At 42.4% G+C, this 22470-nt stretch overlaps 1 protein-coding gene across 2 annotated transcripts; it reads right to left on the bottom strand.

Annotated features, from left to right (window-relative positions):
* Positions 1 to 2320: 2320 nt before the first annotated feature.
* Positions 2321 to 20663, bottom strand: afg3l2 (AFG3-like AAA ATPase 2). Of its 2 annotated transcripts, XM_014188303.2 has the most exons (17): positions 20376 to 20663; positions 18431 to 18530; positions 18179 to 18259; positions 16702 to 16829; positions 16295 to 16447; positions 16033 to 16107; positions 15799 to 15923; positions 15402 to 15678; positions 14969 to 15106; positions 13875 to 14028; positions 12469 to 12576; positions 12029 to 12154; positions 8622 to 8732; positions 7200 to 7315; positions 6100 to 6300; positions 4537 to 4731; positions 2321 to 4402 (listed from the first exon to the last, which is right to left on the bottom strand). In XM_014188303.2, exons 1-17 carry the CDS (start codon positions 20475 to 20477, stop codon positions 4166 to 4168), a joined length of 2427 nt encoding a protein of 808 aa, XP_014043778.1. In that variant the 5' UTR covers positions 20478 to 20663; the 3' UTR covers positions 2321 to 4165. The 2 variants fall into 2 exon arrangements, with proteins under 2 accessions (XP_014043778.1, XP_045570413.1); XM_045714457.1 differs by lacking the exon at positions 20376 to 20663 and having other exon boundaries at positions 16702 to 16859.
* Positions 20664 to 22470: the final 1807 nt, after the last annotated feature.

Raw genomic sequence — 22470 nt, forward strand, 5'->3', positions numbered from 1 at the left:
CATGCTCTCCCTAGGATTTTCTGACAATGTGGTGCTGCTGTAGGTCTAAGGTTGGGTAGAGAGGAAGTCCGGGAGGAGGCAGTCAACTTCCCCCTCAAGAAGTTGGCTACCAATGGCCACTTCCTGTAACTTAAGAGTCTTAAATTATATCAAACAATGTACCCAACACAGTTTGATCCTAAATGAAATGGCGGTGGTGTCAACGAGCTTACATTTTTGTAGGTAAATATTTAGGAGTCTGAATATTCTAATTAATAGGTAAGAATGTAAGAGTCTGAATATTCTAATTAATAGGTAAGAATGTAAGAGTCTGAATATTCTAATTAATAGGTGGTGTTCATGTGGATAGTCTTGTGAAAATATAAAACTGGCTTAAAATTTTGTTTGGGTAGAAAATTCTGAATAATTAAATTACTGAATGCAAGGTAGTAGTTTAGCTTGCTGCAGGCTATTTGAAATACAAAACAACTGAACTAGGCTTATATGAATGTGTCACACGTCCATCCCTGACCTAATCCATCAGGTTACATATCTAGCATTTACAGTGTCTAAAGGAACTAGACACCCCTTGAATTTTTCCACATTTTCTTACAGCCTGAATTTAAAATGGATTACATTGAGTGTGTCAATGGCCTACACCCCCCCCCCAATAGACATTTTCACAAATTAATAAAAAGCTGAAATGTCTTGAGTCAAGTATTCAACCCTTTTATGGCAAGCCTGAATAAATCCAGGAGGAAAAATGTGCTTAACAAGTAGCATGGACTGACTATGTGCAATAATAGTCTTTAACATGATTTTTGAATGACCACCTACCTCATCTCTACCCCAACACATACAGATGATTGTAAGGTCCCTCAATCAAGCAGTGAATTTCACACAGATTCAACCACAAAGACCAAGGAGATTTTCCAAAGCCTCAAAGATGGGAACCTATTGGCAGATGTGTAATAGAAAAAAATAAATAAACGCAGCCATTGATTATCCCTTTGTGCATGGTGAAGATATTATTTACACATTGGATGGTGTATCAATACACCCAGTCACTACAAAGACACAGGCGTCCTTCCTAACTCAGTTGCCGGGGAGGAAGGAAACCCACTCAGGGATTTCACCATGAGGCCAATGGTGACATAGTTTAATGGGTGTGAAACTAATTGACAGAGTGAAAAGGAAGCCTGTACCGAATACAAATATCGCAAAACATGCATCCTGTTTGCAATAAGGCACTGAAGTAAACCTGGACAAAAAAAATGTGGCAAAGAAATTGACTTTGTCTTGAATACAAAGCGCTATGTTTGGGGCAAATCTAACACATCACTAAGTACAACTCTTCATATTTTCAAGCATGGTGGTGGCTGCATCATGTTACGGCTATGCTCGTCATCGTCAAGACGTGGGAGTTTATGATAAAAATAAATGGAATAGAGCTAAGCACAGGCAAAATCCTAGCGGGAAAACCTGGTTCTGTCTGAGAGTGGGAAGCACCGAGACTTATCCATAAGGACTCACAGCTGTAATCGCTGCCAAAGGTGATTCTAACATGTTTTGACTCAGGGGTGTGAATACATACCGTAATTTAGATATTTCTGTATTTCATTTGCAAACATTTCAAAAAATAAATAAAATGTAAAAAAAAAATTCGGCAAAGCATGAAGTCTACGAAACTTAATGCATCGTAACAGATTCTAGTTTTGGGAATATAACTTTTTTGAGATCAGATGTTTCATCGATGAGAAAAATTTGCCCGATTGTCGGCCCCGTTTGACCTAGTTCCATCTTCTCCCACTAACGCAACTGGACTTCGGCTCACTACCATATTTGGTGGTGAGAAAACATTCTAAAAACAGATGTTTCAGCTTTATAGCCCGTGACATGTCTGGGTTTCCCCTTCTGTCTGTGCTACGACTACGGGAGGGGGCTCAGCTCCAACTTCAAACGGTTGAGTCAAAAAACAAATTGTGCCAACCAACTAGAAGCATAATGTTTTGCATATTTTAGGGTTGTTTTTCAAACCAGCGTACTTTTACCTCAGATTGCGTGCAGGTTGGCAGGTCTCAGTGATGCATAACTTTGTTCCCCCCCCAGTGTGTACAGTACGCAGTGTGTGTGTATGCAGTATCTTTCTGCATTGTCGTGTTTATTCAGTGCGTTTACTTCGTCATTTACCTGTTCTAACCTTGGTTTCCGTTGCATGTTTTTAAATCACTCACTCATCGCCCTGGTCAGTTTTTTTCTGTACGAAAAAATATTAATCTTCACATATTTCAATTAGTTTGAGTTTGACTCCACTTCACAGTAAAGATTAATGGGGGGGAAGTTGCAAGCATAATTTCTTTATTTCCTGAACATCATTTGTTCTTCTACATTTCATGTACTACTGGAGTATTTCAGTCATTTTGCTATCTACTCAAAATCTATACAACAACCTTGGCTTTGACATCTCATGTACAATCCTCTTTTCAAAAACAAGGAAACAACCCCAAGCTACACTTCTGTGAACCTTCTTTACAAAGCCAGACGGATTTTAGATTTTTTTTGGTCATTGAAGTAATCCATAGTTAAATACTGGCTGGGTTGTGAAGTATATAAAAAAAACTTAGTCTCCCCTCCCACTCTTCTAAAGCCCCACTCATCATGCCTTATACTCAAGGGGGCCTTAAAGGCATGAAGATCAAGGGCAGTGCTCCCATCCAATCCCTGGAAAAGGGCACTATAGTCAGTCTCTCTGGGGCCTGTTCAGGCTGGGTGGAGTTACAGAACATCTAGACAGAAATGTACTTTGTAAAACAGAGGATGTGAGCAGAGTGGAGGGAGGAGTAGAACGTGCGTAATTTGGCTGGAGCGAACCTCAAAAAAATGTCCTTCACCACTGTTATTTTAAATTAGTCCTATTCTTGTGTATTTATTTAGCCTACCTCCAATACTAATGCTCAGAGATGTTGATATGAGTCGACTAAGAAATAGTTCACAGCCTGTGTAATTGATGGCAAGACAACAAATGAGCTCATGTAGCAACAACAGAGACGTTTAGATTTTTATAAAGGCTATTGTAAAAAGAAGAAAAAAAAGGATTCCATGTAACAGTGTTAAAGTTGTCCATCAACTGTAAAATGTGAGCACTACACAGCCACAGTTACAACTGAAGTAGCCTACCTGATCATCAAGAGAAACACATTTTTATTTTTTAACACAGCGGCCGCATATCATCAGGTAGGTCCTTGTTCAGTAGCCTATGACATGTTGTTGAAATGTTGAAGCTTCTTATGATAGCCTACTTCAAAACAAAAATGGTACATAGTCACAAAAGAAGATGGGATATAACTTAAATTATTGTTTTAAACTAAACAAATACAGCGAATTTGGAGCGGCAGTTTTTTTTCTCCTTCGAGTGCCGAGCGATTTTATTTTGGGTGGAGCGGGAGAAAGGATGATGATCGCCAGAGCGGTGACCCCGCTCTGTGAGCGGTGACCCCGCTCTGTGAGCGATGAGTGGGATTTCCAACTGCTCAACTCTGCTGAAATAATCTGGTGGTGAACAGATATGCTTATTCCTCCATGTTGAATAGGGAATACATAGCTTTATTAGTGACAGGTTAAACCCCCCCCCCCAAAAAAAAAAAATCATGACTGCAATGTAAGTCGATCTTAGATTTGGCGGCAAAACTTTTTGGCTCAAGGGCCACATTGGGATTTTGAAATTCAACTGAGGGCTGCACAGATTTTGTAATTTTTTATTATGACCGATTTGTTAGTCAAAATCAATTTTGAGGGCCAGAAACAGGTAAGTTATAAAAAATAAAAAAAACGGGTCTATTATATTTTCTACATAGTTTTTAGTTTTAGATGTGTGGCTTAGTGTCTTCTTAACCCAAATTAATAACCCCCCCGTCCCCCACCCACCCACAAGATTTGATATATTTTGTTTACTCTAACCATGACAGAACTTTTAACTCCTGTATGACATTTTTTATCTGCAACGTTCAGAATGTTTCATCCCCCAGACCATTGCAAAGGATGCAACTGACCAATCAGAGGGATCCTGGGCATGGTTCAGTCAGGTAACGTTCAGGTGGGGCTTACTGACGTCCTTCCACCAACCTGTTCTAATCTCAGTACAGCCTCATACTAAAAAACAACCCTCGGTGAGGCCAAGCAGTCCCCGTTAGAAGGGCATCCCTCCGGAGATCTGTCGGGCCACCTGTTCCTCGGTGCTTTCCTCCTTGTCGCGCTCCTTGTTCCAGTCCTTGAGGCCCTCAGGCAGGGATGTGTCCTCATCCATGCCCCCCGTGCCCTCCACAAACTCCTCGTAGGTGGACTTCTCAGCGAACGGCCGTAGCCCCAGGAGCTCCACCATGTCCTTCTTGTCCAGCACCTCCTTCTCCAGCAGACGCTGCGCCACCTGACCAGGCAACCATTGAAGGTAAATGTATTATTACATTTGGCGTAAGTTTTACTTGTGTGTCTGTGTGAGACGGTGTAAGCCTAGGAGTAAGTGTTTTTATGTCCTACCACCACACCTGCTCCCACACGTACCTTCTCCACGTCGCCTTTCTTCTCAGCCAGTAGGGTGTGGGTACGCTCGTACGCCTCTCGGATGAGATTGCGTACCTCCGTGTCGATGAGGCGCGCCGTGGCCTCGCTGTAGGGCTTCTCAAGGGTCATCTCTCCCTGCCGGGGCAAGTCGAAGGACACCTGGCCCACCTTGTCATTCATGCCAAACTGCACGATCTGTAAAAACAATGGTGTAGAAACAGAGTAACACTTTATTGGAATGTCCTAATACCACAGATGGAGATTTTCTGTATATTCAATTAATTAAACAAATATATATAATGTGTGCAGGCACCATGGTCTGGGTACATGTTCACAACCCAAAAGACAAGGGGTGGTGGACCATTCTTGACACACACAAGGAAACTGTTGAGCGTGAAAAACCCAGTAACGTTGTAGTTCTTCACACTCTCAAACCAGTGCGCCTGACACCTACTAGCATACCCTGTTCAAAGGCACTTAAATATTTTGTCTTGCCCATTCACTCTCTGAATGGCACACATATAATCCTTCTTTAACATGTCTCCTCCTCTTCATCTACACTGATTGAAGTGGATTTAACAAGTGACGTCAATAAGAGATCATAGCTTTTCACCTGGTCAGTCTATATCATGGAAAGACCAGGTGTTCCTAATGTTTTGTACACTCAGTGTATGTGATAAAGGAATGTATATGTTTAAAGTAATGACTAAAGGATTCCACCCCGAAATCATATAATTGTATGAAATGTGTTAAGAGTCATAATTCCATAATGTGTGTGTGACTAGACCATTGTGTTACTATGTAGTAATGTGAGAGTTGAGACAACAAAGGACAACAGGAAAGAGGCCCCTTCCAAGGCCTCTCTAACCTAGGGAAGCTTAGGCTGGTAGAGTGTGTGTGTGCGCACGCGCGTAGGTGGGGGGTGAGAGTTATAAAATGACGGTGTATGTATTTGACTCCTCTGAATAAACTACGAACCTTTTGCAGAATCTGAGTCTTTGCCTAATTCTTATTAAACCCAGGGTCTTACAAACCTCGGGGAATTAGTCAAAGCTTTAATGATTGTTAGTTATCATCATTGGGATTGAATATTCTCGTGACAGTGTGCTTCTCCCCACCGGAAACTCGAGTTCAATCCTCATGTCCTCCCCTCTCACAGACTCTCCCACTTGAATGCATCTCTCTCATTCCATTACTGTCTCAATAAAATGCAAAATGTCATATGATAATCCACTCTACTTCAACAACAACAAATAACTGGAATGTGACACACACACACCTTCATGAGATTAGTACAACCGTCTTACCCCACCTCTTTAAGGAATACCTAGGATAGGATAAAGTAATCCTTCTAACCCCCCCCCCCCCTAAAAAGATTTAGATGCACTATTGTAAAGTGGTTGTTCCACTGGATATCATAAGGTGAATCCACCAATTTGTAAGTCGCTCTGGATAAGAGCGTCTGCTAAATGATGTAAATGTCATAAACCCATTGTGTACTAGCCCTGTGAAACACAAAGAGAAACGCGAATAAATCTGGTGGTGGTGGGGACGGGGACAGACCTGGGCGTACGCACTCTGGGTGACCTTCCTGAGGTCGTCCTGGGCCCCCGTGGTGATGCGGCCAAAGAAGATCTCCTCAGACACGCGGCCACCCAGCGTCATGCACATCCTGTCCAGCAGCTGCTCCTTGGTGTATAGGTACTGCTCCTTAGGCAGGTACTGGGCATAGCCTAACCCTTTGCCTCTGGGGATGATAGATACCTGGAGAGAGGACAAAATGTCAGAGGTAAGTTGAGCCTGGCAGTTATTGGTCACCCAGTATTAAATCTGGCTGATACGGGTTAAAATGCCAAAAACCGTGAACTATCCCTTTAATATCTTGCAAAGTATGCATATATTCTCTAGAGCTAGTCAGACTGATGTTTTACAAAGCCACCAATATTAACATAACACTTTTTCTAAGGATGCATGGTTAAGACCATCCAACTCGCAAAGCCAGCCAGTATAGCGTAAATATTATAAAACGGGGTGTTTGGATTCTGGATGTTGATTGGTTGGACAACATCTCCCGCAAAATAACATGTATTAAATGTCATAATTCCACTGTCCCGCAGCCCAGGCAGGGAATTCATAAACTTCATCTCTCTCGGGGGCAAGCATCTACACATTATTTGTCCACGCCACCATTTGGTTTGCAACAGTTGGCAGTTGAATGTAGATCCACCTACAACCCGAGCAACAATGTATTATTTTACAAATGCGATAATCTCCCATGCCAGTAGCCCAACAATGAACGTAAAATGAGTAATTAATCATGAAAACCGTAAACACTCAGAACTCCACTCATTAATTAACCAGCACAGTGCAGCCTATTGTATATTAATGAAATCATTATTTATTCAAGTACTTGTCACTCATCCTCATTGAATCTCTGCTAGCTAGGTACATGATAATGATTTGTTTAGCATAGTAACATCGCATGAATATAATTATTAGCATTAACGAATGGGTCAAAACAATGACCCGTATAGAGAGGCAGGTATAATATTGGTAGTGACTAGGATCTACCAGTATAGAGAGGCAGGTAGAATATTGGTAGTGACTAGGATCTACCAGTATATAGAGAGGCAGGTAGAATATTGGTAGTGACTAGAATATACCTTGAGCAGAGGGTCAGCGTGCTCCAGGTACCAGCCTGCCACAGCGTGCCCTGCCTCGTGGTAAGCTACAGTCTTTTTCTCCTCAGGCTGCAGGACCTGAGTCTTCTTCTCCAGACCTGTACATTCAACAACAGAAAGTAGTTGACATACCTGTGTGACTTTTGAAACAATCTGCATGACAAAGAAGGTACCCTATTCATATGGAAAATGAATGGAGGTAGAACAGAAGGAGTGAGTAATCAATGACGTTTACATTTACATTTAGTCATTTAGCAGACACTCTTATCCAGAGCGACTTACAGTAGTGAATGCATACATTTTTTTTTTGTGTACTGGCCCCCCGTGGGAATCGAACCCACAACCCTGGCGTTGCAAACACCATGCTCTACCAACTGAGCCACAGGGAAGGCTAGTACACAAAAAAATATCTTTGTTGCTGTGTAAAAAGTCCAGTCGATGTATCAAGCCACACTAGTTCAATTAGATCATATAGATTAGAATACATTATACTTTCAGTTTAATAAATTTCAGGTGAAATGTAATAAATCACATTACAATTGACAGAGAAGTCATATTGGAGCTCCTTGCATCTCTATGGTTTGCTGGTCTTGACAACACAGCTTGTAAGTAGCCAATACATGTGACACATTTTTATTTTATTTAACTAGGCAAGTCAGGCTTCCCGAGTGGCGCAGTGGTCTAAGGCACTGCATCGCAGTGGTAGCTGTGCCACAAGAGATCCTGGTTCAGGCTCTGTTGCAGCCGGCAGCAACCAGGAGACACATGGGGCGGCGCACAATTGGCCCAGCGTAGTTAGGGGAGGGTTTGGCCGGCAGGGATGTTCTTATCCCATCGCACTCTAGCGACTCCTGTGGCGGGCCTGGCGCACGCTGACACGGTCTAGTTGTACGGTGTTTCCTCCGACACATTGGTGCGGCTGGCTTCCGGGTTAAGTGGGCATTGTGTCAAGAAGCAGTGCGGCTTGGCTGGGTTATGTTACGGAGGACGCACGGCTCTCGACCTTCACCTCTCCCGAGTCCGTATGGGAGATGCAGCGATGGGACAAAACTGCAACTACCAATTGGATACCACGAAAAAGGGGTAAAAGTTTAAAAAATATATATATATATATATTATTATTATTATTTTTTATAAACTAGGCAAGTCAGTTAAGAACATATTCTTATTTACAATGACGGCCTAACCTAACGAAGCTGGGCCAATTGTGCGCCTCCCTACGGGACTCCCGATCACGGCCGGTTGTGATACAGCCTGGAATTGAACCAGGGTCTGTAGTGATGCCTCTAGCACTGAGATTCAGTGCCATTATATCGCTGCCCCACTTGGGAGACCGAGTGGCTTAATACGGTATGTAGCAAAATCAGTATGTGTGCATTTGTATATGTATGCGCTTGTGCTCACCTCCGATCACGCGTTCGATGGCCTGCTCAAAGTGCTTCTGGTTAATTGAGTCCGCTAGGTGGCGAGCAGCAATCAGCGCGGCTTCATTGCACACATTGGCAATATCAGCACCTAACAAAACAGAATAGAATATAAATGGATATTTCTTTTTTTATAGTTGAGCCTCATCCAGAGCAGTTTTCAACGAGCATATTAAAATTGAAAGGCAAAAAATATATCAGCATTGTAAGAAAGACCTCACAAATTCATATTTTGTTTTTGTGTACAAGTATCAATATGAAAATGTACAGGGAAAATGCAACATTATACAGTATTGTATGTAAGCAGCAGGGTTTTCACCGGACAAGTGACCGGGAACATTTTTATTTAACTGACATTTGAGCACTTTACTGGTCATCCATATTCATTGTATCTGTAATGCACTAACTAGGGCGTCAACCCACTTAGCCAGCGCAAAACAATAAACAGATAATTACGTGTCCTTAAAAACAGCCATTATTAAAAACACTATTCCTTGTAATTCGATGTGCAGCATTACAAAATGTATAGCCTATTGTGTTATTGGTTTTTACTTTCCTAAAATAACAATTGTCCACCTCACGGTTCAGCTGTCGGAGATTTGAACCCTAAATGCAACAGGGCATTGCATACACTGTAGGATATTCATATTTAACAAATAAATATAAAAAAGGAAGAGAAGCTTAGGCCTAGCACCAGAGAGAGAGAGATATGTCTGCGGCATGCTACGACACCGACATACAGTTCATTATCCTTGTCAGACTACTGCGCCTGTTATACAGGTGTACAGGAGGAGGCTACCGCGCCTGTTATACAGATACAGGTGTACAGGAGGCGGCTACCACGCCTGTTATACAGATACAGGTGTACAGGAGGAGGCTACCACGCCTGTTATACAGATACAGGTGTACAGGAGGCGGCTACCGCGCCTGTTATACAGATACAGGTGTACAGGAGGACGCTACCGCGCCTGTTATACAGATACAGGTGTACAGGAGGACGCTACCACGCCTGTTACACAGATACAGGTGTACAGGAGGAGGCTACCACGCCTGTTACACAGATACAGGTGTACAGGAGGACGCTACCGCGCCTGTTATACAGATACAGGTGTACAGGAGGAGGCTACCACGCCTGTTATACAGATACAGGTGTACAGGAGGACGCTACCACGCCTGTTACACAGATACAGGTGTACAGGAGGACGCTACCACGCCTGTTACACAGATACAGGTGTACAGGAGGACGCTACCGCGCCTGTTATACAGATACAGGTGTACAGGAGGAGGCTACCACGCCTGTTATACAGATACAGGTGTACAGGAGGACGCTACCACGCCTGTTATACAGATCTGTACAGGAGGAGGCTACCACGCCTGTTATACAGATACAGGTGTACAGGAGGAGGCTACCACGCCTGTTACACAGATACAGGTGTACAGGAGGAGGCTACCACGCCTGTTATACAGATACAGGTGTACAGGAGGAGGCTACCGCGCCTGTTATACAGATACAGGTGTACAGGAGGAGGCTACCACGCCTGTTATACAGATACAGGTGTACAGGAGGACGCTACCACGCCTGTTATACAGATACAGGTGTACAGGAGGAGGCTACCACGCCTGTTATACAGATACAGGTGTACAGGAGGAGGCTACCACGCCTGTTACACAGATACAGGTGTACAGGAGGACGCTACCACGCCTGTTACACAGATACAGGTGTACAGGAGGAGGCTACCACGCCTGTTACACAGATACAGGTGTACAGGAGGACGCTACCACGCCTGTTATACAGATACAGGTGTACAGGAGGAGGCTACTTCGCAAATGTTCAAATCCAAATCCTTTTAAAAAAAAATTTATAAAGATCAGCATTATATTGTAAGATTTTGGTGTAACTAAAACATTCTTCCTCACCTCAAGTTCAACTGTCGGAGTCAATTGGTGCGACGCTGTGCAATGCCTTCATACCATAGGACTGCAGTATAACAGGCTAATAGCCACACCTTCACAAAAGTTTCTAAACTTTATGAGGGTGAGTCAAGCCATTGTTTATATGGAAAATACGAGCAGGATATTATATTGCGGCAAACATTACAGTTGGAACTTAAATTTGGCCAAAGAAAATGGCTCAGATTGAAACAAAACATTTACGAAATGGTTTAATAAACCTTCACAAAAGTATTGAACAGGCTGTACTGCAGCAATTACCAAGAAAGGCTGGTGCCTACCGTACCCAACAAATGACAGTAATATGTTAATATTTATTTTACAACAGGCCTACTTACAACCCATCTTAAATTAAATACGGAGCACAAAATAAAGAAAAAACAGATTAAACTTAATTTAGCCTTGGAAATTGTCTCAACAGAATGAAACAAAACACATTGTGCATATTTTAAGACTGGTTTTAATTAATAAATAGGTCTACAATAATATACAGTAATAGTAATACAAAATTATAAATACGAAAAAAAATAAGTTAAATTGCATCCTACCTGAATAGCGAGTTACACAGTAGCCTGCATTTATTTGGCCATGCCAACATTCTTCCCATCTTTGTTCACTACAGTATTAAAAACGTATCTTTAAGGAAATTCCCCTTGTAGGCTTTTCACTGTAGGCATACTCTAATTTTAATTTTATTTCAATGAAAAAGGCATCCCATCCTCTTAAATCAACAGTAGCCCAAGACTCCTCCAATCTTGCCCTCTCAGCAGCATGCACCTAAATCAGCGCGCAAGTAGTGAGAGGAAGGTGCTGAAGCGAGCAATCGGGATGCATGATATGCAAAATTTGGCCTGCGACAACTTTATTTATAGGCTTTTAAAGATGTACCGTGCAAAAATCGCGTCGCAATTTCCTGGTTGCTAAAATTCTAATAGTTCAGTTTATCTATTTTTTTTAAAATAAAAGCAAGTACAGTGTAGAGAATCATTGTACCCCTGTGAAAAATCTTTTCCATAAGCCAAAAATACTGTATTATCAGCTGGTGTACAAATCCAAAAGTAAGAGACAGTAAAAGACGCTAAAAACTAAACTTAAGCACAGGAAGCATAGAAATAGTGCACATAGAACATATCTACCACTTCTTAGACTTGATTTCAATGAGAATGACAGATGTACAATTCAAGTTTCTATGTGGATTTGGTCAGGTCTCCCAAAAAAGTGACATATTGCAGCTTTAATTAATTTTTTGAATCGACAAAAGCTGGTTATTACCAGCTAACTTAAACCCTGGTATGCAGTATATGACATTCTGAATATGGCTTGTCAACCATATGTTAACAGTTTGTGATCATTTTAACTAGGCCTATAAACCCAATGATGGCAGTTCTGACACCATTGTCTAAAATGGCATCCCCCCAGTGTGCCTCAAAAACCTACCTGAGAAGCCTGGGGTGAGGGCAGCCATTTTCCTGGCCAGAGCTTCTTTGTCCATCTCTGCATCCATTTTCAAAGGCCTCAAGTGCACTTTAAATATGGACGATCTGCCTTTAATGTCAGGATGACCTGCGAAAACAATGTTACCAATGTTCAAAAGCTTTTCCACGGTTTCCTAACTTGGTCAGTCATTCCTTTTAGCATCGACGAAAGGTTGACCAATTACTACTAAAAACAATTTCAGGCTCCTGGATAGGTTATGATATGTGACATGTTGTGGTAATAGGATCATCATTACACGGTGGTTCAATAACAGATAACCATAGAAACAACTTTCATTTTCCTGTATTAGTGAATTCATATTTTATTTGACCATATCCAACAACTATATTAATCCAGAACAGGAGGAAACCCTAGCAGTCAGGGGGCATATGGGCTCGTACCAATGTAAATCTGTCTGTCAAAGCGTCCGGGCCTCATCAGTGCAGGGTCCAGAATGTCAGGTCTATTAGTACCGGCTAGCACTACTACATTGGTTGCTGTGTTGAACCCTGGAAACAAAGAAAAAAAAAGGTAGGTGGCAGTGTCATACGGATTCTGTTTAAATCGGTGTTTCTTAATCCTGATCGACCCCAAAGGGGTGCATATTGTAGTTTTTACCCTAGCAACACACACACACACACACACACACACACACACACACACACACACACACACACACAACCTGATTCCATTATCAGTGTTTCCCCTATATTCATTTAGCAATAGCAGGCCCAGCTGTTGTCAGTAGCTAGGTTCCCATCCAACTGGTGACAGAATATTCTAAAAATCATCAAGAAAATGTGCATTTTCCCACCAGTGGTGTGCTTCCAAACAGACACCAATCTGTAGATGTACATACAAGTTTGTAGAAAAGATAAACATATATACATGCATATATATATATTTTTATAAGATCTTAGAGAACTAACAAAAATACTTTGAGAGAGAATCAAAAATTTGCCATGGGGGCCCCCAGTTATTTCGTTATAATGTTTGAGTCACTCAGATAGCATACTAACAAAGAGAATTACAGGAAAGTAGCTTTAAAAATGACATTACATTCTCCCAGCCCCATGAAAAGACGTGTAGAATTGCAGGAAATTAGCATTAAACCGCAAAATGTCTCTGTGGCCGATACAAACGTTGGTTGGAGAACGTGCAATTGGCCACGCCCAATACCAGGGGAAACACTGAATCAACTATCAAACCTTTGATTAGTGGAATCAGGTGTGTAGTGCTAGGGTAAAAACAAAAAACTATGTGGACCCCTTTGGGTCTACCGGACCAGGACTAAGAAACACTCGTCTAATTATAATTTCAATCAGTAGCCAGCTCAGGCAGTAGCCAGCTCAGGCAGTAGCCAGCTCAGGCAGTAGCCAGCTCAGGCAGTAGCCAGCTCAGGTAGCATGGCTAATTGAGGCCATTTTACTGCGCTCCCTGTCCAATGTCTACAACTCCATTCATATGAAACAACAGCCTGCATGTTGGTTGATCATTGTAGCCAACTTAATTCTGTAATTTTAATTCCATTCTTGCATTGAATAAAATCTCCCCACTTCACTTCCTATTTTCTCAAAAATGAATACTCTCCCAAGTAATTGAATACTAAAGTATGTTCAGATATTCGAATAACCGTGTCCATCCCTACTGCGGAGGCCTGTGTAGAGACAGACCTCGCAAAATGAGTGGACTACGTATTTTGCTGGGGCATTTTATTGCCCCAGTCATTGCAAAATTTGGCCTGGATTTGATGAAGCATACATTTTTGCCCTGAGCCTTGGTTAATTTGACCCTGAGCGATACACACCATCCATCTCGACCAGCAGCTGGTTGAGGGTGTTTTCCTGCTCGCTCTGGCCACCAAAGTTCCCTCTGCCTCGCTTGCGCCCAACGGCGTCAATCTCGTCAATGAAGAGGATGCAAGGGGCGTTCTTACGGGCCATGACAAACAGATCTCGAACCTGGAAAGCACAAAGCAGGGAGAGAATAAAACCCAGAGTACATTAGGCTTTGGCGTCACACCGTATATACCAGGGCATTTGGAAATAGCCACGGGATGATTTTTCAATACTGTTGAAACTATTTCTCTAAAGTTTTATAAATCTTAATATTTCTATCTACTTTTTATTAAGTAAATACCTGTAGTCAACTTGTGCAATACGTTACGAGATAAAGCGGATCACATTCTTCATTTCACCTGCCACATTATGAAGCTTACCGGTGTTCCCCAGTCACATGTTGCTTGTTTACAAGTACACAACGACGAGAGACCAGAGCCGTAGGAGTCACTCACCACTGTGCAGCACGCACTAGGTTATCTAGTTACAGTATGGAATTCACAACTAAATGTTTGCCAGCTAGATATCTTAGAACTAATAAGTTAACTTTCTAAAAAATGTGCTAGACGCTCTGCAGTTGTGCATTTGGTTTGCCAACTTAGTACCTAGTTATCTAGCGAAGTGGTTAGCTTCCTGCAATCAAACTCCTCTATTGGTAACAGCAGAGAATCCCCTCCTGGATCAAGAGCCATACTGTCTAATATTTGTTTTGTGCATGCAGAAAAATATAGCATTTTTTTGTTACTTGTTTAACTTTATGAGCTGGATGTCTGTCCTGCAAATAGTTTGCAAGAGACTGTATAAAATGTTTGCATGCGTTTGTTAGCATTTAGCTAGCATTCGCTATGGTATTTTACATGTACTTGTTTGCATTGCTAACCTTCGGATAAAAAATAATAATTAAAAAAATAAATATATAAATAAAAATCAGTTAAGCTTCGATGAAAAAATGAAAATAAAAAAGGGTTGACATGGTGAAATGAACAATACATTGTGCAATCAATCAGAAATGTCCATCAACCCAAAATATACTGACACCAAGATCCACAGTGTTGTCACCTACCCTGGCGGGACCCACGCCCACAAACATCTCCAGGAACTCTGAGCCGTTTACGGTGATAAAGGGGACGTCGGCCTCTCCGGCAGTGGCCTTGGCCAGCAGGGTCTTCCCTGTGCCAGGGGGACCCGTCAGGATGGCCCCCTGTGACATAGAAGAGTATGACTTTGGTGGTGTTCCAGGTTGTCGGTTTTGCAGTCATGCTGTGCATCCCAGAAGACTGCTGTAACATATCGACCCTCTGGAACATGCTCATTGCTTACTTACTCCTAGAAACAACCCCCTGCCCCTATCCCCTAAAGAGATCTGATATATATATATATATATAAAATAAAAAATATGGTGGTAGCTCCCCCTTGCCCTATGATAGGCTAAGTGGAACTTTCATAAACTGTTCATACATATTGCTTATAAGCAAAGTTCTCTCCTGCCGGCTCACCTTGGGGATCTTGGCGCCCAGGTCCTGGTACTGCTTGGGGTTCTTGAGGAAGTTGACAAACTCCATGATCTCCAGCTTGGCCTCCTCGCAGCCTGCCACATCCTTGAACTTCACGTCGATCTCATCGCGCAACACCTTGGCCGTTGTCTCGCTGACACTGAATAGTCCGCCCATGCCCCGGCCGCCCGGTCGGCCAGCTCCCGCTGGCCCCCGTCGCAGCATGAAGAGCAGGAAGCCGATGATGAGCACGGTGGGCAACATGCTGAGCAGGAACGACCTGAGGGGAGAAGAGAGATGTGCTACTGGGAATAGAGCTGGGCCGTGTTCCCAACGGAAAAGGAGCGTTTCTTAATAAAGTGATCTCTTCCCATTTCAGTCCATTTGGTGTCCAACTTACCCGTCGCTTTCAGCAGAGTACACCACTGGCAGACGGTTCTCCCCCTCGATACCCATCTCATACTGAGCTGTCTCTAGGTTCCGCTCAAACGTGTCCACGCTGCCGATGTTAAACCACACGTATTGCTGGGTACAAAAATCCACCCACTCATTACTACCTTTGTTCTAACAAGTGAGGAAGAGAACACATGCATAAAAAGAAAAAAATGTTTATGGGTACAAATATTTAACTTACTCCATCAACTGGAGTCTTTCCGGGTGTAAATACCACTTTCACATAGCGCTTGTTTATTACCTCCAATCTGTCAACCTAGAGAGAAAAAGAAAAATCCCCATTCAAGTCCCCGAATGTGAGATGATCAACAGCAGTGGACAAATCATCAGATTCAATCCATACATCAAGCAAACGAACATCTAACCTCTAGCCAAACACACGATTTCATATTGTTAAAAATTACACACCATTTTCCTATCAATGATACTAATAGAATACTTACGACTTCTTTCGAGAGGTAGTTATTGACAAAGTCTTTCCAAGTGACCTCTCTCCCTCCTTCCCGTAAAAAAAAGAAGTACGTAACCATGGTCCAAAACGCAGCGCCACTCAGGAAGTACATACGAAACTCCTTATCATCCCATGGCACATCACCCTAAGGATAAACACGTTGCGGAAAAATTTGAAATAACCGATATCATTGTATCGTTTTGTCTCATTTGCTCTGTTTGTACTGTGCACTATATTGTCTTGTTGGGAGCTGGGTTTTGTTTACAACAGTTTAACATTGACATGATGCTAACAGTAGTGCAAAAATAATGGTAGGAGTGGTAGGACCTTGGTTAGCATGCTCCAAATACCCAAATCATTAAGTCAACTTCAGACCAGGTTTCAGGTGTTGATTCTCACCTTTTGAAGCCGGCTATACCAATGGGACTCATCCTTCCTGCCTCCTCTTTTTCCTCCTCCACCTGAGGCACCACCTCCTCCACTAGATCTACCAGTGGCCTTCTGTGCATTGGTAGTTGGCTTGGCCTCTGAGAAGGCAGATAGACACAGTTTTCAGCCTAAAACCGAAGTCAACCCTCTGTTTAGAACATGGAATTGGTGTAGTGCAGTAGTTCACAGAGGCTTCCATAGATATCGTTTACATGATGACATACCTCATCTAAACACTGGAAAAGTTAACATTTTGTTAACCGCCACATACAGTGCATTGGGAAAGAATTCAGACCCCTTGACTTTTTCACCATTTTGTTACGTTACAGCCTTATTCTGAAATTGATTCAATTGTTTTTTCACCCTCAATCTACACACAATACCCCATAATGACGAAGCAAAAACAGGTGTTTAGAAAATGTATAAAAATTAAATTAAAAAATATCACATTGACATAAGTATTCAGACCCTTTATACCCTTTATAATCGCTGCACCTTTGGCAGCGATTACAGCCTTGAGTTTCTCCCATTCTTCTCTGCAGATCCTCAAGCTCTGTCAGGTTGGATGGGAAGCACAGCCATTTTCAGGTCTCTCCAGAGATGTTCGATCAGGTTCAAGTCCGGGCTCTGGCTGGGCCACTCAAGGACACAGACTTGTCCCGGCGCCACTCCTGCATTGTCTTGGCTGTGTGCTTAGAGTCGTTGTCCTGTTGGAAAGTGAACCTTTGCCTCCCAAGTCTGTGGTCCTGAGCACTCTGGAGCAGGTTTTCATTAAGTACCTCTCTGTACTTTCCCTCGACCCTGACTAGTCTCCCAGGTTCTCCCATCTCCACAGAGGAACTCTGGAGCTCTGTCAGCATGACCATCAGGTTCTTGGTCACCTCCCTGACCAAGGCCCTTCTCCCCCAGTTGCTCAGTTTGGCCAGGCAGCCAGCTCTAAGAAGAGTGTTGGTGGTTCCAAACTTCTTCCATTTATGAATGGAGGCCACTGTTCTTGGGGACCTTCAATGCTGCAGAAATGTTTAGATACCCATCCCCAGATTTGCTCTGACATGCACTGTCACCTGTGGGACAGGTGTATGCCTGTCCAATTCATTGAATTTACCACAGGTGGACTCCAATGAAGTTGTAGAAACATCTCAAGAATGATCAATGCAAACAGGATGCACCTGAGCTCAATTTCAAGTCTCATAGCAAAGGGTCTGAATACATGAATGAATATGCAAAAATGTCTTAAAAACCTGTTTTCGCTTTGTCATTATGGGATACTCCTCGTTTTTTATGAGGACTGTTTTTTACTTAATACATTTTAATATGGCTAAAACGTAACAAAATGTGGATAAAGGGAAGGGGTCTGAATACTTTCTGAATGCACTGTAGTACAGTAGGTCTTAGCCAGCTAACAACATAGGGCAGGAAAGTATATTTTGTAAGCGGTTAAAATTACCTTTGGCTTCTCCATTGGTTGGGTTGGACTCACTGCTCTTCGGAGCATTCTTCGGACCATTGGGGAAATATTTTTCAAATCCTGAAGTAAGAACACCAAACTTTAGAGCACAAAAATCAACAAAATCAAATGAGCATGAAAAACGTATCCTCTCATTTTAATGACCCATAAATACATTAGGCTTTGTGTTCTATATAAATCAGAGAGAATGGGAATCTGCTAGATGAATACAGTGAACGTTGAGGTACATACCTTTTGGTGGTTTGGAGCAGAGTCTTTGATAGGCACCCAACACATGTTCAAACAGGGTCCTTCTTTCAAGTACTATCTGGCTGTCTGCTTGGCTGGAGACCTTGAAAATGAAAGATGACAATCAACAAAACATATGTCATTTAGCAGACGCTTTTATCCAAAGCTACTTAGTCATGTATGCATTCATTTTACGAAAGGATGATCCAGGGATTCAAACCCACAACACTGGTGTTGCAAGTGCCATACCCTATCAACTGAGCTATACAGACCCAGAATGCTTGGAAAAAGTAATGTTGCACTAAATAACACACTTTTTCCTCAACTCCATCCGTGGGGATCACTGTCCTTTTACATTTTTTGATCGATTCAAACAGCAGCACACCTCCAACTGCTCAATTAGGTCTAGTTTTTAAACCATTAAGTAGTAGTAGTAGTAGTAGTATTAGTATTATTATTATTGGAATAGTTAGAGTTGAGAAACACGGGCCTCCCGAGTGGCGCAGTGGTCTAAGGCACTGCATCGCAGTTGCTAGCTGTGCCACTAGAGAACCTGGTTCGATTCCAGGCTCTGTCGCAGCCGGCTGCGAGGACAAATGGCTCTCGACCTTCACCTCTCCCGAGTCTGTATTGGATACCATGAAATAAATAAACAAAAAAAGATTTGAGAAACACTTGTCTTTTCTTGAGTACTACGTATAGAAACCAAGTACATGTGAAAACGTCATGGAATACACTTCAGAAATATTGCTCCATTACATGTTTTGTTGTTGCCTACTGTCATTTCTCAGAGTAACACTACAACATAAAATAGGTAGAGATTTAAAAAAACTGAAGCATCATTAGCTAGTTTAATGATCGCTCTGAAATCTTAAACATTCACTTTACTGTCAAGTTGAACAACATCCTGACCACACTGGCTCCATTGCGTGCGCAAACGTTGCAAAATAAATGTACACATACATATTACTCAATAATTTCATCCAAATTGCTTGTGAGTGTCTGCATAGCCAGGCGCTAAAATAGAACCTGGTTCTATCAACTTGGTTCTATTTTAGAAGTTTGATGCGCTGCAAGTCCTGCCTCCTCATTGGTTTTTAGGAGCATAAACCCGCTTAGGTGATTTAATTAAAGATGAACGAGGTCCACAGTCCAGCAGGTTGCCAACACCACATAAAATAGAGAGACCTTACTAGGAGAGATCACTTTTTACCTAACTGGGTTTCCCCTTTTATCTGTGAATTAATTGTAGGAGTAGAGAACACACGCTTTTGTGTGTTACTCAAAATGGGTTGATATTCTACAAAGACCAAGCAAGAAAAAGGGCCTTGTACATTTCAATTAAAATAACAACCCAATGTTTATATCCCAGGACAAATGAGTTACCAACAGCAAGTTAGCTAGCTAAATGTCCATGAATGTTTCATTTCCGTTTCGACCTGTCCCCAAATTAAATTCATTCGTTCAGAGCTCTTTGTGATCTTTCCACCTGCGTGTCCTGATCGCATCTGGTGTGGAAGGACACAATCACCATGCGTGCGTACCCGGCGTAGTCCGTATTTTAACATTGCCGAATGCAAAATAGTCACTACACGTGCATACATAACGTTACCTAACTAACTAGACATGTTGTAACGTTGGTTTGGCAAGCGATAGTTGACTAGCTAACATTAAATAACAATTTAATTCATGATGTAATCTCGCCCTGTGTTATCGAACCACGGCAATGTCATTCGCAGGCCTGTTATGCTAGCTACAACGACAGGTTGTTTTGTTGGGCAAAATAATGTTGGATTATGACAGTATCTAGATTTTTCTACAAAAAACAGACGACATGGAAAGACTGCACATTCCCAAAACAAACTCTTAATGCCTTGTCATGCAATAAGAATCGACTAGCACCATTTTATTTTGATGTTGTAACGTCGTTAGCTAGATTGCAACTCACCAGTCGTGCACAGCTAACGTTAGTTGTTCTGACGTTTGGAGGCAACAACATTTTGAATAGATTCCTGCCACCTCTTGACAAGCGGAGGTATCGGTGAGCCATTCTGACACTTGTTACGTTGACACCTTGGTTTTTTTTTCGGAAAGATTTATCACAAAAAATGTTTTTTGAAGACTTATCTCATGCATGCACTATTCCATCCCATAACAAGAGCCGCCATTATTTTTTCTCCCTTCAAAATGACGTGATGACGCAGGCTTCTCTTGTTCTTTTACGGCAGACTACACCTATTGGTTTATTGTCGCCACCTACTGTACGGGTAGTGAACGGAAGAAAAAAAAAATAAAAAAATACATCTAAATCTATTAATACCAGCATCAAATACAATACAAAAATAACATTTATCAACAACAACAAAAAGACCCACCCCACTCCTTCAGTGATAAAACAAATCACATCCCTACACAGGCTCAAGGGCCTGTGTAGACAGAGCATTCATAGACAGGATTCCTTGTAATACCTCTGCTGTAAAATCAATTAAAAAAAACATTCAGCCGCATTCATAATGCCTGTTTTCTCAGATGTCTTATTTGTTTGCGCTGTACAGTTTATAACCAATGCAATAAACAATACAAAGTCCACCGTTTTTTTTTTTAACATGCATTGTGTCAGGATCTGGTTGGCGAGCAACATTTACTGAGGTCTTGCGGGAGAATATTCATGACTATGGGTGATATTCCAGTATCTAGACTGTTCTCCCAGAAGTAGTAAGCAGAATCAACATAAGGTTAATTAATAGACATGTGCAAGCAGAATAAATGCTGAGCTCAGGTGAACAGAGCTGGGTCAACATGGAGTTAATCACTAGACATGTAAAAACAGAACTTAAGCAGAAAATGTATGCCTGTGCTGTTGTAGGCCTGAGGGACGTCAATGCCTGGTCCTGTGACTAGCTTTAAGGCATATGATTGAATTTTATATGTATGTCTGTGCCATTACAGGCTTAGGGAAGCCATTATGTAATCATATGAGTATCATTGGACAGACACCTGCATTACATGTGTCTTATTTTTTGTATCATCGCTATGGTTACGCCACCAATAGAATCTGTAAACAAGCATGAATTGAGACAGAAAGATAATGGTGGCAGAGTCCAAGGGGTATTAATGATCTACATAGAGGGGAGTGACCATGTGTGTTATCTGAAAGTGGAAACCTATAAAAAGTCTGAGGTCTGTAACAAGAGAAGGCAGTTCTTCCATGGAGTTGCTCGGCTTTGTTACTTTTTGTAAAGTCTATTTGAATTCACAAGCTCCGGTATCTGAGAAATATTTGATTCAATATTTCCACGACAGTCTCTAATACAACTACCATGGTTTCTTCAACGTTACTTCCTTCTTCCACTCTTCTGACCACCTCCGGATAGGAGACACGCTGGACTAATTCTTGCCACCTCGGTCTCCTTCACCCTAACAGGGCACTTCATGAATTCTGGTGCATGCTCCTCCCATCTACATACACTTGACATGACCAAACAGTTTACATTTATCACACTGCAGGTGACCAACAGAGAAGGCTCTTACAAGATATCTCACATAACCCAAATATATGCATGAAGGGAGAGACTCTTTTTCAAATAACAAAATACTGGATGGACTGAGCTTCTTCACTCCATCCACCATACGGGTCAGTCGGCCTGCACCAACCACTGGGCTTCCTCAGCCCATCCACCATACGGGTCAGTCGGCCTGCACCAACCACTGGGCTTCCTCAGCCCATCCACCATACGGGTCAGTCGGCCTGCACCAACCACTGGGCTTCCTCAGCCCATCCACCATACGGGTCAGTCGGCCTGCACCAACCACTGGGCTTCCTCACTCCATCCACCAAACGGGTCAGTCGGCCTGCACCAACCACTGAGCTTCCTCACTCCATCCACCATACGGGTCAGTCGACCTGCACCAACCACTGGGCTTCCTCAGCCCATCCACCATACGGGTCAGTCGGCCTGCACCAACCACTGGGCTTCCTCAGCCCATCCACCATACGGGTCAGTCGGCCTGCACCAACCACTGGGCTTCCTCAGCCCATCCAC

The sequence above is a fragment of the Salmo salar genome, chromosome ssa03 (assembly GCF_905237065.1).
Source record: "Salmo salar chromosome ssa03, Ssal_v3.1, whole genome shotgun sequence".
Classification (NCBI taxonomy): domain Eukaryota; kingdom Metazoa; phylum Chordata; class Actinopteri; order Salmoniformes; family Salmonidae; genus Salmo; species Salmo salar.

Bases quoted from the DNA above. Each gene is read 5' to 3' on its own strand.
- afg3l2 (XM_014188303.2), bottom strand. From the start codon at position 20,477: ATGGCTCACCGATACCTCCGCTTGTCAAGAGGTGGCAGGAATCTATTC. The intron at 18,260-18,430 runs GTATGTACCTCA...TTCTTACTTCAG, and splicing joins CTGCTCCAAACCACCAAAAG to GATTTGAAAAATATTTCCCC. The intron at 6,301-7,199 runs GTATATTCTAGT...TCCTCTCTCCAG, and splicing joins ACGCTGACCCTCTGCTCAAG to GTATCTATCATCCCCAGAGG.